This window comes from Zeugodacus cucurbitae, chromosome 2 (genome assembly GCF_028554725.1).
Source record: "Zeugodacus cucurbitae isolate PBARC_wt_2022May chromosome 2, idZeuCucr1.2, whole genome shotgun sequence".
Classification (NCBI taxonomy): domain Eukaryota; kingdom Metazoa; phylum Arthropoda; class Insecta; order Diptera; family Tephritidae; genus Zeugodacus; species Zeugodacus cucurbitae.
The window spans coordinates 14,815,652-14,828,090 of record NC_071667.1 but is presented as its reverse complement, the minus strand read 5'-3'; the positions used below and the strand labels follow the sequence as shown (position 1 = coordinate 14,828,090).

General features: G+C 36.2%; 2 protein-coding genes across 6 annotated transcripts in view; one reads left to right on the top strand and one right to left on the bottom strand.

Annotated features, from left to right (window-relative positions):
• Man2a1_1 (alpha-mannosidase 2) overlaps positions 1–9,006 on the top strand; it is a 52,428-nt gene extending 43,422 nt beyond the window's left edge. For all 5 annotated transcript variants that reach the window (XM_011194351.3, XM_029044454.2, XM_011194352.3 and 2 more), the window contains 6 exons: positions 458–1,698; positions 2,251–2,343; positions 2,462–3,356; positions 3,442–4,425; positions 4,490–5,021; positions 5,150–9,006. In XM_011194351.3, the coding sequence (XP_011192653.2) occupies positions 1,207–1,698; positions 2,251–2,343; positions 2,462–3,356; positions 3,442–4,425; positions 4,490–5,021; positions 5,150–5,885 (3,732 nt within the window). In that variant the 5' untranslated portion in view covers positions 458–1,206 and the 3' untranslated portion in view covers positions 5,886–9,006. The remainder of the gene's footprint in view (positions 1–457; positions 1,699–2,250; positions 2,344–2,461; positions 3,357–3,441; positions 4,426–4,489; positions 5,022–5,149) is intronic.
• Positions 9,007–9,766: 760 nt separating this feature from the next.
• On the bottom strand, positions 9,767–11,568 carry LOC128919872 (DNA replication licensing factor REC-like). The gene is made up of 2 exons (XM_054225426.1): positions 11,516–11,568; positions 9,767–10,148 (listed from the first exon to the last, which is right to left on the bottom strand). The coding sequence occupies exons 1-2, from the start codon at positions 11,566–11,568 to the stop codon at positions 9,767–9,769; spliced, it is 435 nt and encodes a 144-aa protein (XP_054081401.1).
• Positions 11,569–12,439: the final 871 nt, after the last annotated feature.

Below are 12,439 nucleotides of genomic sequence, written 5' to 3'. Positions count from 1 at the left end.
AGGTGAAGAGCGACCTGGTTACACTTGGGATTTCTAATTGGCGCCGAATGGCGAGGGGAAGAGAAGAATGGCGCGATATTATCGATTCGGCTATAATCGGCCAATTACATACATACATACAAGCACGGTCAACTTGTAGTACTCTATAACAGATATTTAGGGACTATTTTAGGCCGCTACAAGAACAATAATTTAACCTTCATAACTGATTTAGTACGGGTATATTGGTTATCCAGTAAAGCATATTTACTGTAAAGTTTAGTTAGAGAAGACTGGTTTTAAAGTAAAAATTTTCTAACGTAATATTAATGTACAATTTTGATTTATTAAAAAAATGTATAATTGTATATTTATAATTAAGTGCATCTAACATTTCATAACATATGACAATTAAAAATTGACAACAATGTAAACCTGTTAATTTCATTGACATTCCATTTTTTTTTTTAATTTCCAGCTAAACCTTGTGACAGCTGAAATGTTGCGGTAGCTACGGTTTATTTTTAGATAAGACCAATAGACAAGCGGAAAACCACAGGCATAAACGAAATTGCGACTGCAAATGTGCAATCGAACAGCCATCGACCCACCAATCCAGAATAGCCACCAGCTTTGCGAACGTCCGGCAGCTAAATTAGTTTGAATATGTGACAATGTCGTTGGTGGCCTTAGAATTGGATTGGAAATAGTAAAAACGAAATCTCACACCCTCGAGAGAAGGGGCCAAATGCATGTTTTATGCAACCGAGCAACCGGGCAACTGAAATCGAAAATCCAATGTCAATCAACGTAACAGAACAACGCAACGAACTCGAATAACGCACAGTTAACTAACCTATAGCCAGTGGACGAGCTGGTAGGTATGTACATAGTATAATATATGTACATGTAACTGCCTTTGAGAGCCAATAACTAGTGCAACCGCCGAATTAAATTGAGCTGGACGGGAAGCGCACATCACAACTCCAGGCAGCGACAATTGACTAACTGTGTTTGATCACAGTTGACAAGCGAGCACATCGAATGCAATCGAACTAAATTGAGGAAATCATTTACAAAAACAAAACAAAAAATCAATAATACGAAAGTAAGAACGAAAATTACAACAAAAAAGTAAAAATTTAATACGCAAACATCAGAAACATCATAACAGCGCTCTGCCATCAGCTCCTCCGCAGCTGCCACTGACAAGCGCCGTCACGCAAAATGACATTTAAATTATTTCGACGCGGCTCGGCGCGTTGCTTCGGTCTGCTGTCCGCGTTCATCACGATCTTAATCTGCCTCTACTACATATCCATTGGCCAGCAACAAGACGAAACGCTACAGTCGGGCAAAGACACGACTGTTGTACTGGGTAGCGGATTTGGCAGCATAGTGACGGCCGGTTTGAATGCATCGCCACAACAATTGCACAAAGCGAATGTGCATAATGCTAAGCTCAGAGGAATGCGTGGTGATGGCGACGAGAAGAGTGGGGCACAGAAAGGGGCGACTGGCAGTGGCGCCAGCGCAGTGCAATTGTCGGCGGCCGGCACAACAGCATTGGAGGGCAATGTCGAAGCGAATAATGGCGTCGACATGACCGTAAATGGCGCGCCCACCAAGAATCCTGATTGGGGTGATGTTTGCTATGTGATGGATGAGAGCGACACGAATATCACAACAAGCGAGGAATATGGGAAATTTGATTTTCAGGTAATAAATTGCACTTACGTTTGGTATGAACGCGGAAATTGAATGTACAGTTAAATTGAAGTGACGAGCGCACTTATTACCGGTCTTATTATGAAGAAAATTTAATTTAAACTTGGTATTTGCTTAGAACTGTGAGCTCTAATACTGACCCGTTATAAAGCTAGAGTCTACTGATCTTGATATTTAACATAATTGTGGGATTCCTGTAAACAAACAAAATAAAATCAAACAATGTAACTTACTGTTTCGACGGTTTTGAACCCTAGCGACTACATGGGAGAGTTTGAGACGGCAAAATAACTAGATACCGTAATACAAGAACTCTTAGTTTTTAGAATGTCAGACTCAAGTCAGAATAATAGAAATCCATTCCTGAATATAGACTCGAGTTTGAGAAGAAGAAGAACCGGATTTTATTCTCAGGTGTCTACAAGATTGCTCTGTTGGAAATTATCTGAGTAGAAATGATTTAAGGAGTTAGTCGGTTTACCCCTTATTATAGAATATTATTCTGAGGTTTCTGAAGGATTAAATAGTCTAACTTCATTACAGCCTGAATGGATTCATACAAAGGAATATTGGGATCGTGGTTTTGAAGAACGATTTGAGGCACAAAAGAAGGACTACAAACGACCACCACTGAAGGTAAGTGCATTTTTGTGTTATATCAACACAATGTTTTTAGGTTATCAGTGCTTCAAAGAAAATTGGGTTATATATGTTTTGAAATGATTCATAAAAATTTGTTTTATTCTCCATGCAGATCTTCGTCGTACCACATTCGCACAATGATCCCGGCTGGTTGAAGACCTTCGTTAATTACTTCCAATCAGATTCGCGCCAGATACTTAACTTGATAGTAACAAAAATGCAGGAATACACCGACATGACCTTCATTTGGTCGGAAATCAGTTTTCTACAACTCTGGTGGGACCAAGCGCATCCGACAAAACAGCGCGCGCTGAAGAAACTTATCAAATCGGGACGTTTCGAAATCACAACCGGCGGTTGGGTGATGACCGATGAAGCGAATGTGCATCTTTACGCTATGTTAGATCAACTCATCGAAGGACATCAATGGTTGCGGAACAATTTGAATGTTACACCAACCGTCGGCTGGTCAATTGATCCCTTCGGACATGGCAGTACTGTGCCATATTTGCTGTCGGGCAGCAACTTCGAAGGTACCATTATACAACGCATACATTACGCCTGGAAACAATGGTTTGCGCGTCAACAGAAGGGTGACTTCATGTGGACACCTTATTGGCAGCAACGTGGCAAAGCGCCAACACAACATGGAAAGCTGCTAACACACAATATGCCATTTGACATTTACTCGATTAAGGGCTCATGTGGACCGCATCCATTTATATGTCTCAATTTCGATTTTCGTAAAATACCCGGAGAGTATACGGAATATTCGGTGAAAGCGCAATTCATAACGGATGACAATGTTGAATCGAAAGCGCAAGTCTTGTTGGAACAATATTCTCGTACCGCCTCGCTATTTCCACACAATGTAGCGCTTATACCAGTCGGCGACGATTTTCGTTACAATAAAGAGCGCGAAGTAGATCAGCAATATACGAATTACAAGAAATTGATCGATCATATAATGGCCAATAAGCGGCTCTATAATGTTGACATCTCTTTCGGTGAGTTTCGATTGTTGTATTTGGTCACATTTTAATTCAAAACTTAATTGCTCAATTATTTTTTAATTACTTTTTCCCTCCAAAGGCACTCCACGAGATTACTTCAACGAAATTCGTCGACGTACCACCACTTTCCCAACACTCAAAGGTGACTTCTTTGTTTATTCCGACATCTTCTCCGAGGGACGCCCAGCCTATTGGTCGGGTTACTATACGACACGTCCATTCTATAAACTGCTTAGCGCCGACCTGGAGCATAATCTGCGCGCTGCCGAAATACTCTTCACCGTCGCTTACAATACCGCACGTCAGGTGCACCATGTGAATGCCATAAAGATCTTCGAAAAGAATTATGAGAAAATGATACATGCACGCCGAAATTTGGGACTCTTCCAGCATCATGATGCCATCACTGGCACGTCGAAGGCGGCAGTAATGCGCGATTATGGCATGCGTCTGTTCGAAAGCATACAAGATGCGGTTAAGATGCAGGAGTCCACCATTGAAATGTTGCTGCAAGATGGCAGTGAACGTCATAATTTCCTGCTGAGCGAGTTGGAGCGTGATAACTTCAGTAAGCTGGCACGCAAGACTCCCATACCAATCAATGGCAATGGTATTGTGGATGAATTTGATGATTTAAATGCAAATGCTGGCACAGCTGCGTTTGTTATCTTCAATTCGTTATCGCAAAAACGTTTGGAAGTGATTACGTTGCGTTCGCCTGTGCCGAATGTTAAAGTATTGAATGAACGTGGCGAGGAGGTACGCTTAATGCAAATCAATCCAGTTTGGAATATAACCGATGTCTATGAGATGGGGTTGGGTGGTGATATGGGTGCCAATAGCGGTATGGGACGCATACGTGTGTCTACACGTCAGTACGAAGTGATGTTTATCGCCGAATTGGACGCGCTTTCACTGGCGACCTACAACATTGTTGTGGTGGATGAAAAGAACTTTAGTCAACCGACAATGGCGACTATTTATTGTGATGGCTGCACAGATGGCGCAACACCAAATCCACCAAATACAAGCACGAATTTTGTGGTGAAAGCCAAACCATCAGGTATAAAGCTAAAATCTAATTTTATTTCAAAATAAACTAACTGTATTCATACATCTCCTCTCAGGTGACATTCAACTCGAGAACAATTACATGCGTCTGCTCTTCGATGAGAAGAGCGGTTTTCTTAAGACCGTTACGCGTAAGAGCAATAATGAGCAAGCGTTGCGACCCATGCAATGTGCTATTAAATTCGCCGCCTACCGTAGTGCGCAGTTCCACTCAGGCGCCTATCTCTTTAAAACCGATCCCGAACAAAACGAAGCCGAAAAAGATGTGCTCGATCAGTATGAAGATGTACGCATTATTATTTCATCGGGTCCGATCGCTAGTGATGTCACCGTCATTTATGGTCCATTCTTGGCGCACACAGTACGCATTTTCAACACGCATACTCACCTAGATGCGGCCATGTATATTGAGAACGATGTGGATTTTGAGCCGCCACCAAAGAATCGTGAAATCGAGCTTTTCATGCGTTTCGTCACGGACGTAGATAATATTATAACGGTAAAGCGCGATGATGTGCTGAAGGAGGCGGATACAGTAGCGGAATTGCCGGTGTTCTACAGTGATCAAAATGGTTTCCAATATCACAAGTGAGTGGAGAGATTTAAAGACACTTGATATTAAGAAGTTTTTAAATTAATAATATTATTTAAATTTAAAAAATTATGAGTCATTATAAATTACTTGTCATTAATCAAAATTATTTAATCTGTTATAGACGCATTAAAGTGCCCGCAATTGGCATTGAAGGCAACTACTTCCCCATCACTAGCGGTGCATTCATACAAGACGCACGTGTACGCTTCACCCTACTGACTACACACGCACAGGGCGCCGCCTCTTATGAACCAGGTCAATTGGAAGTGATGCTCGATCGACGTACGCTCTACGATGATTATCGTGGAATGGGCGAAGGTATTGTCGACAGTCGCCTGACACGACACAAATTTTGGGTACTCATCGAAGATATGCCAACGAAAAAGGAGAACGCCTACCAAATACCCAGTTTACTAGCCAATCAGCTAGCTAACGGATTACGCTATCCACCGAACTTATACTTTGTGGAGACATTTGATGCGCCAGCTGTGCAACTGAAACCGAAGACCGTACTACTCGATCATGGTGCGCTGCCATGCGATGTACACCTCTTAAATTTGCGTACACTCTCCGAAGAGCAGCTGCAGCTTTTCCCATCGACATCGGCTTTGCTGGTGCTACAGCGGCAGGGTTATGATTGTGCGATCGGTCAAAATATCGATATAACACGTGTGTGTGCGGCATCGGCGAACGGGCTGGGGCAGGTGGGTTTCAATAAATTGCATATTACGCGTTTGGAGACGACGAGTTTAACCGGCACGCTGCAAGAGAGCGAACGCAAACGGCTAAAATCGTTTGCCGAGATCACACTGAATCCCATGGAAATGCGCACTTTTAATGTGACGTTCAGATTTTAAATTACTTAATTTATAATTACATTATTTTAATTTATTTTGTCTGGTTGTATGTGTCTGTGTGTGTTTTTCGTCTGAAATTGAGGTTGTGTGACGCAAGTAAATAATTTAGGTAGAATTTTTAGTTTGTGTGTGTTGTGTTTGGTATGCGCATTTTTTTGTTTTTGTTCTAATATAATTATAAGTCATTTCGCAACCAATTTAATTTATAAAAAATATAATTTATAAAATATTTATTAAAATTTACATTTAAACGCTATAAGATTTCCGATGAAAACCTCACGCAAATGACATTTCCACGCTACATTGTATACAAAACTGCCTTTGACATTTCCCTACTTATAGCAAAATATACAAAAACAACAACAACTAGGTTTCAGTAGAACATTTGCAACAATTGTATTGCTAATTAAAAAAAGCAATTACAGTTATACAATTGTATGGAAAATTGAAACATATATCTCTTTAAAATAATTATTTATTTTGCTTAGTAATACAATGCGATTTCACAGTACTTTGTTACCCGTTTATATATGTATATGTACATACATGCAATCACAATAATACAGTTAAAGCAACAACCATTCCAACAGCTATTATACACATATGTTTAAACTATACTACATCTCGTATACGCTTACAATAGTTTAGTTAAATATTTTAGCAGTTAAATAATAATTAGTTTACACACACAAACAACTCAGAAAGTTGTATGCAAACACAGATTCTTCATACTGTTATATTGCAAACAAAAGCATGTTATATTTTCATAAAACAAAAAAACGTAACGCTAACGCGCTTTATTCAGTACACATGCAATCATTTATTGCCAACTTGTACACAGTTACCTGGTAAACGGTCCCTCGCCACTCACGTCTTTTGTGCTTTCGTATCAAGTCATTAGAAAGACACCAGTATTTTTGCATTATTTTCACATAAATAGTTTAATTGTAATATTATATGATAAATAGCGTTTATTACCAGCTGATATTTTTTTGGTTTTTGCGAACTCATTGATTTTAAATCATTTATGTATAACATTATAATTTCTTGTTAATAATATATATAAAATATACAAAGTCAGATTGGGTATACTATTTTCCTTTCACCACGAGCTAATTTTATTTCACTTACTCAGGCAGCGCTTAGTTTTTACGCATATTTTGAAATAGTAAGCAGCATTTCAGCGTTAAAGACAAGTTTTGAATGTAAAAAAAAAAACAAAAAAAAAACATGATTTTAAATAATAGAAAATAGCAAACAGTAAAGCATAATGCACTTAATAGTTAATTTTAGTGAAATGCACCCCAGGCACTCTAATTAAGTGTAGCAATTAATAATGTTTAGGCATAAGACAAGAAAAGAAAGATTTTAAGACGCGATACTTAGTAAGTATTTATATTAATGAAGGTAATGGACATGTTATTACGACGCATTACGACGTTTTGCAGTTGATTTATTGCTCCTGTTTAAATTTATTTGTAAACTAATGGAAGCTTATTTCGCTATTTCCCATAAGAATATAAACATTTTTGAATGTTATTGTGAAATTAGTAATGCTTGGAGCAATATGCGACGCGTCAAAATTTATGCGCAACAATTGAACGTGTGAAAATAGTCTGATATTAACTATCGAATATGTGTATGTAGGTATGAAGTAAGCTTAGATTTTTATATATTCAGCTTTTTCTGCTTAGCGAATTTAAAAATTGAATTAATCGAATATTTGGCAACGCTTTTAATTTATAAATTAGAACAAAAGAAATGAACATTTTTTTAGACTTTTCACCAAAAAAACTAGCAAAATTAAACATAATTTATTTTATTTGCAATTAAATAAAGATATATATGACTGTAGTTTCAGTTTCTTTTCAGACTGAGTAGCATAAATGTACAATTAAAATAAATTATATTATATATTATGTATAATTATAATGAAATAAATTACTATTTAATTATAAATATAAATATAAAGTATTTTGTTAATTTAAGTATTGTTTAACGGTGTTTTGTGCATATGTATGTATGTTTTTATTGCGAATTGCGTATAATTATAATTATATTATATGTATGTTCGAAATATTTTAATTTTCTATTTATGCTCTCCACAAAAATGTGTGTAGTTTATTGTAAAAATAGTGCAAATCATAAAAACTGTATATATTAAGCAAACAACTTCGCCACCACATCACTACGTACGAGTATGGATGATATTAAAAAAATTAATTATTTCTGCTGAACAATGATTAATATCAGAAAACCCAACAAATTGTTTAAAATATACCAATTTTATTTTCAGCCTTGATTAGGCTTCAGTATGTCACATTCAATTCCAAGAGATATTTTTTAGAAGCCCAAACTGAACTCTATATAAAAGATCTTATAATTCTCGCGAATTGGAAATAATTACTGAGTCGTGTCATAAATACGAAATTTTATAATCCAGCGCCATTTGGCGTACTTACTGTTTACAGAAACTCTGAAGAAATGTTTACTATTTTTCATTTCAAGTTTATTTCTTAAGCGTAAAAAATGTATGGGTTCATTTGGTTGGTTGAAAAGAGAGACAAAGAGAACTTGACCGCAAGGCCATCATTGGGCCCATTGTGCTCCCGAAGGGTACCCTGATAAGCATCATCTAAACAACTCGGTCGATTTGTCAAAACTTCTAAGTTTTTTACATCCCAGCTGTCCAATTCCCCTTAGGTTTGAGTATTCGGAGTCATTGAAGATGGGTTAATTTAGTACGGTTCACAAACTCCGTTCTGAAAAAAGTGCAAACCTTTATTTTATTAAATAAATTGAAAACCATATACATATGTATGTAGACACTAACCATTATTAGTATACAAGTATACCTAGGCTTTACTGTTGTAAGCACTTCAATTTATAACCTCTAAATTTATGTTCTCAATTTAAGTAAATCACTGTACAATGAGTGATGGAAATAGAATGGGTAAAAAATAATAATTTTGCATAAAAACATTGCGAGAAATAATTATAAACAAAAATTAAGAAAGATACGCATAAAATTGCAAATCACCTAAACAATTCAAAGCACCGAATGTTGTAATTATTTGCAAAAAATTATTACACAATATTATCACAAATTTTAGAAATGGTATATAAACTAGTGTTAAGGACTTGCAATGAAATGTTAAGTATTAATTAAAAAAAAAAGCATATACTGCACGAGATAGGTCCGTGGGAGAAGACGAATTGTATGAATTGTAGTTACTATAATGAATGCCTAGAATTATAAATAAATTAGTAGCGAATGTGGTTATTGAATAGTTAATTTAAAGCGATGTAGCATAAAAGACATTGTACTCTTATTATTAAGTAAAATAAATTATACCTACTTCACATGTGTAACATTTATGCAAAGGAATGCATTGATAAGTTGATATTGTATTCAAATATTTAAAAGACGCAAGGATAATATATATATGTGTATGTATTTCCGATGAATATAAAAAATATATTTAAAAATTAAAAAAAAAAAATGTATTTTGTTTAATAATTTGAAGAAAATAAGTTTTAGCTTACCTTAACTGGAACGAATCAGGTTTGTACTGACCAAGAACTGTCAACTCGAGAGCGTTGATCAAACAATTTTTAGTGGAATGTGTTTTCTTGCTTTACTTTATTATATTGCATTTTTAGTTTGGATTTCAATCTTTTCAAATGCAATTCCTTCATTCGATTATTAGCGTTTTCAGATAGTTGTGTTTTATAAATCTTAATAATAAAACAAATTTTGCTTTGAATTGTATTATATTCACATAGACAATGATTTACAAAAAACATAATCTTAAATTGTTTTTACACAGCGTATAAAACCTTAACATAAACCAATATACTTCATATATTAACCTTAACAACTAATCGATCATCACTTCGTACACATTTGGTCCCTTCTTCAGCAGATAACCTTGTAAATTGGCTATTTCCACCAAATTGCTAACGCCACACGCGATACCCGCTTGTCCGGCCATATCCTTGATTTCATCATAGTTGAACATGCACCGACCCAATGCTTTGGCACGCAACTCCAGCATTTGTATGAATTTCTTTACCGTACCACGTTGACTGGTGGGCGCTGTAGTCGTTGCGGGATTTCTATCGACATAATCGCTCAACGTAGTATCGGCTATACTGTGACGTACAATACAGAGCACGTCACGTACGTGAAGTTTAGTAACCACTTCTGCGAAATCGACACGCGCACGCGCTTGCGAAAGACATATTAGACCCGCTAGGTGGCTGAAATAGTTGTAGTACAAGAGGGAATATATTTAAAGATAGATAGGTTAGTCGCTGCATCTAGTTTTAAACCATATTGGGATGATGAGGAAATTGTCTTTGTAGACAACTGAGTGAAAAAGAAGATACTGACAGCAAACCATGCGAGCCTAATTAATCAAGCAGTGGTGTAAACTGACGTTGAGAAGCACCAAAAGCTCCGTCAGGATCGGGAAGGACCTCTCCGAGCCGTTCGATACCACACGAGGCTTCAGGCAGGGTGACTCACTATCGTGCGACTTCTTCAATCTATTGCTGGTAAAAATAATACGAGCTAAAGAGCTAAATAGAGAAGGTACAATCTTCTATTAGAGTGTACAGCTGCTGGCGTACGCCGATGATATTGATATCATCGGAAGCAACAACCGCGCCGTTTGTTTGAGGACAATACGAAATATCTTCTGTCTCAAATAACAGTTAGCTCTCGTCTTGGCTCCCACGTCACTGTTGACAGTCATAACTTTTCGCAAGATTTATGGTCCTCAGAACATTGGCAACGGCGAATACAGCAGACGATGGTTAGACCAAACCATTAAAACCGATGGAAAAATGATGACTTCAACAACATTTTTTCTCGCTAAAGAATGGTCGCTGCGAAGGAATCGGCAAGACTGAAACCAATCCATAATAAAACGGCCAATCTGACTAAAAAAGCTGTCTGTTATAGCTTAGTGGATGTTAATATATATTTAATATAATATTATGATCTGAGAACGGTTTGTGATTGCTTTAATTTTGAAAAATCAAACAATTTATTAACAAAATAGCTCAGTCACGCCCACTTTTTTCTCTCTCTTTGCAAAATAACAAAAGCTAATTAAACAGTTATTGAAATATTTTGTAGTATCTTCGCCCAATTGGTCTTTTCAGAAAAAAAATCTGATTCATCGTAAAAAAGCAGCGATACAATTTAGCGAATATTTATATGAATTTTAAAGAGACACACGTGGTTATCGAAATAAGCGTGTGTAAAACATGAAATAACTGTGAACAGAGAATAAACAATATTCTAATTCTAGTTTATCAATGAACTATGTATAAACCCAAATTTTTAGAAATTCTTGTTAAGCAACTTTTCAGTTTATAAAACTTAATTAACATATTACATTTGTAACCCATTTGAGTAAATTATGTATCGCGGTCGAAGAGTATACACACACATGGAAGAGAATAACAGCTAACACTGAATTTCATTTAATAAAAAAAAATTTATTTTATTCAATTTATTTAAAACTAGATGACCGCTCCGGCTTCCAAGGGTTTAAACAAACATTTCAAAAGTTATAAATTATAGGTTTTGAAATTCAGCAAGCAGCTCGTTTCTACACTTTCTGGCACGCGATTGGGATGCCAAGAGAATGACTTGCAAGACGGTTTTCATGTTTCAGATTAAGATTCTCCATCAGGGAGTTTTTTAGATACCCTCACCGGGAAACTATTTCCAGAAAGTTGAGATTCTTGCAAAAAATATAGGCTACGTTACTCTGGGTAAATGTATCTTTCCAATGGTGAAAAATGTATGGGTTCATTTGGTTGGTTGAAAAGAGAGACAAAGAGAACTTGACCGCAAGGCCATCACTGGGCCCATTGTGCTCCCCAAGGGTACCCTGATAAGCATCATCTAAACAACTCGGTCGATTTGTCAAAACTTCTAAGTTTTTTACATCCCAGCTGTCCAATTCCCCTTAGGTTTGAGTATTCGGAGTCATTGAAGATGGGTTAATTTAGTACGGTTCACAAACTCCGTTCTGAAAAAAGTGCAAACCTTTATTTTATTAAATAAATTGAAAACCATATACATATGTATGTAGACACTAACCATTATTAGTATACAAGTATACCTAGGCTTTACTGTTGTAAGCACTTCAATTTATAACCTCTAAATTTATGTTCTCAATTTAAGTAAATCACTGTACAATGAGTGATGGAAATAGAATGGGTAAAAAATAATAATTTTGCATAAAAACATTGCGAGAAATAATTATAAACAAAAATTAAGAAAGATACGCATAAAATTGCAAATCACCTAAACAATTCAAAGCACCGAATGTTGTAATTATTTGCAAAAAATTATTACACAATATTATCACAAATTTTAGAAATGGTATATAAACTAGTGTTAAGGACTTGCAATGAAATGTTAAGTATTAATTAAAAAAAAAAGCATATACTGCACGAGATAGGTCCGTGGGAGAAGACGAATTGTATGAATTGTAGTTACTATAATGAATGCCTAGAATTATAAATAAATT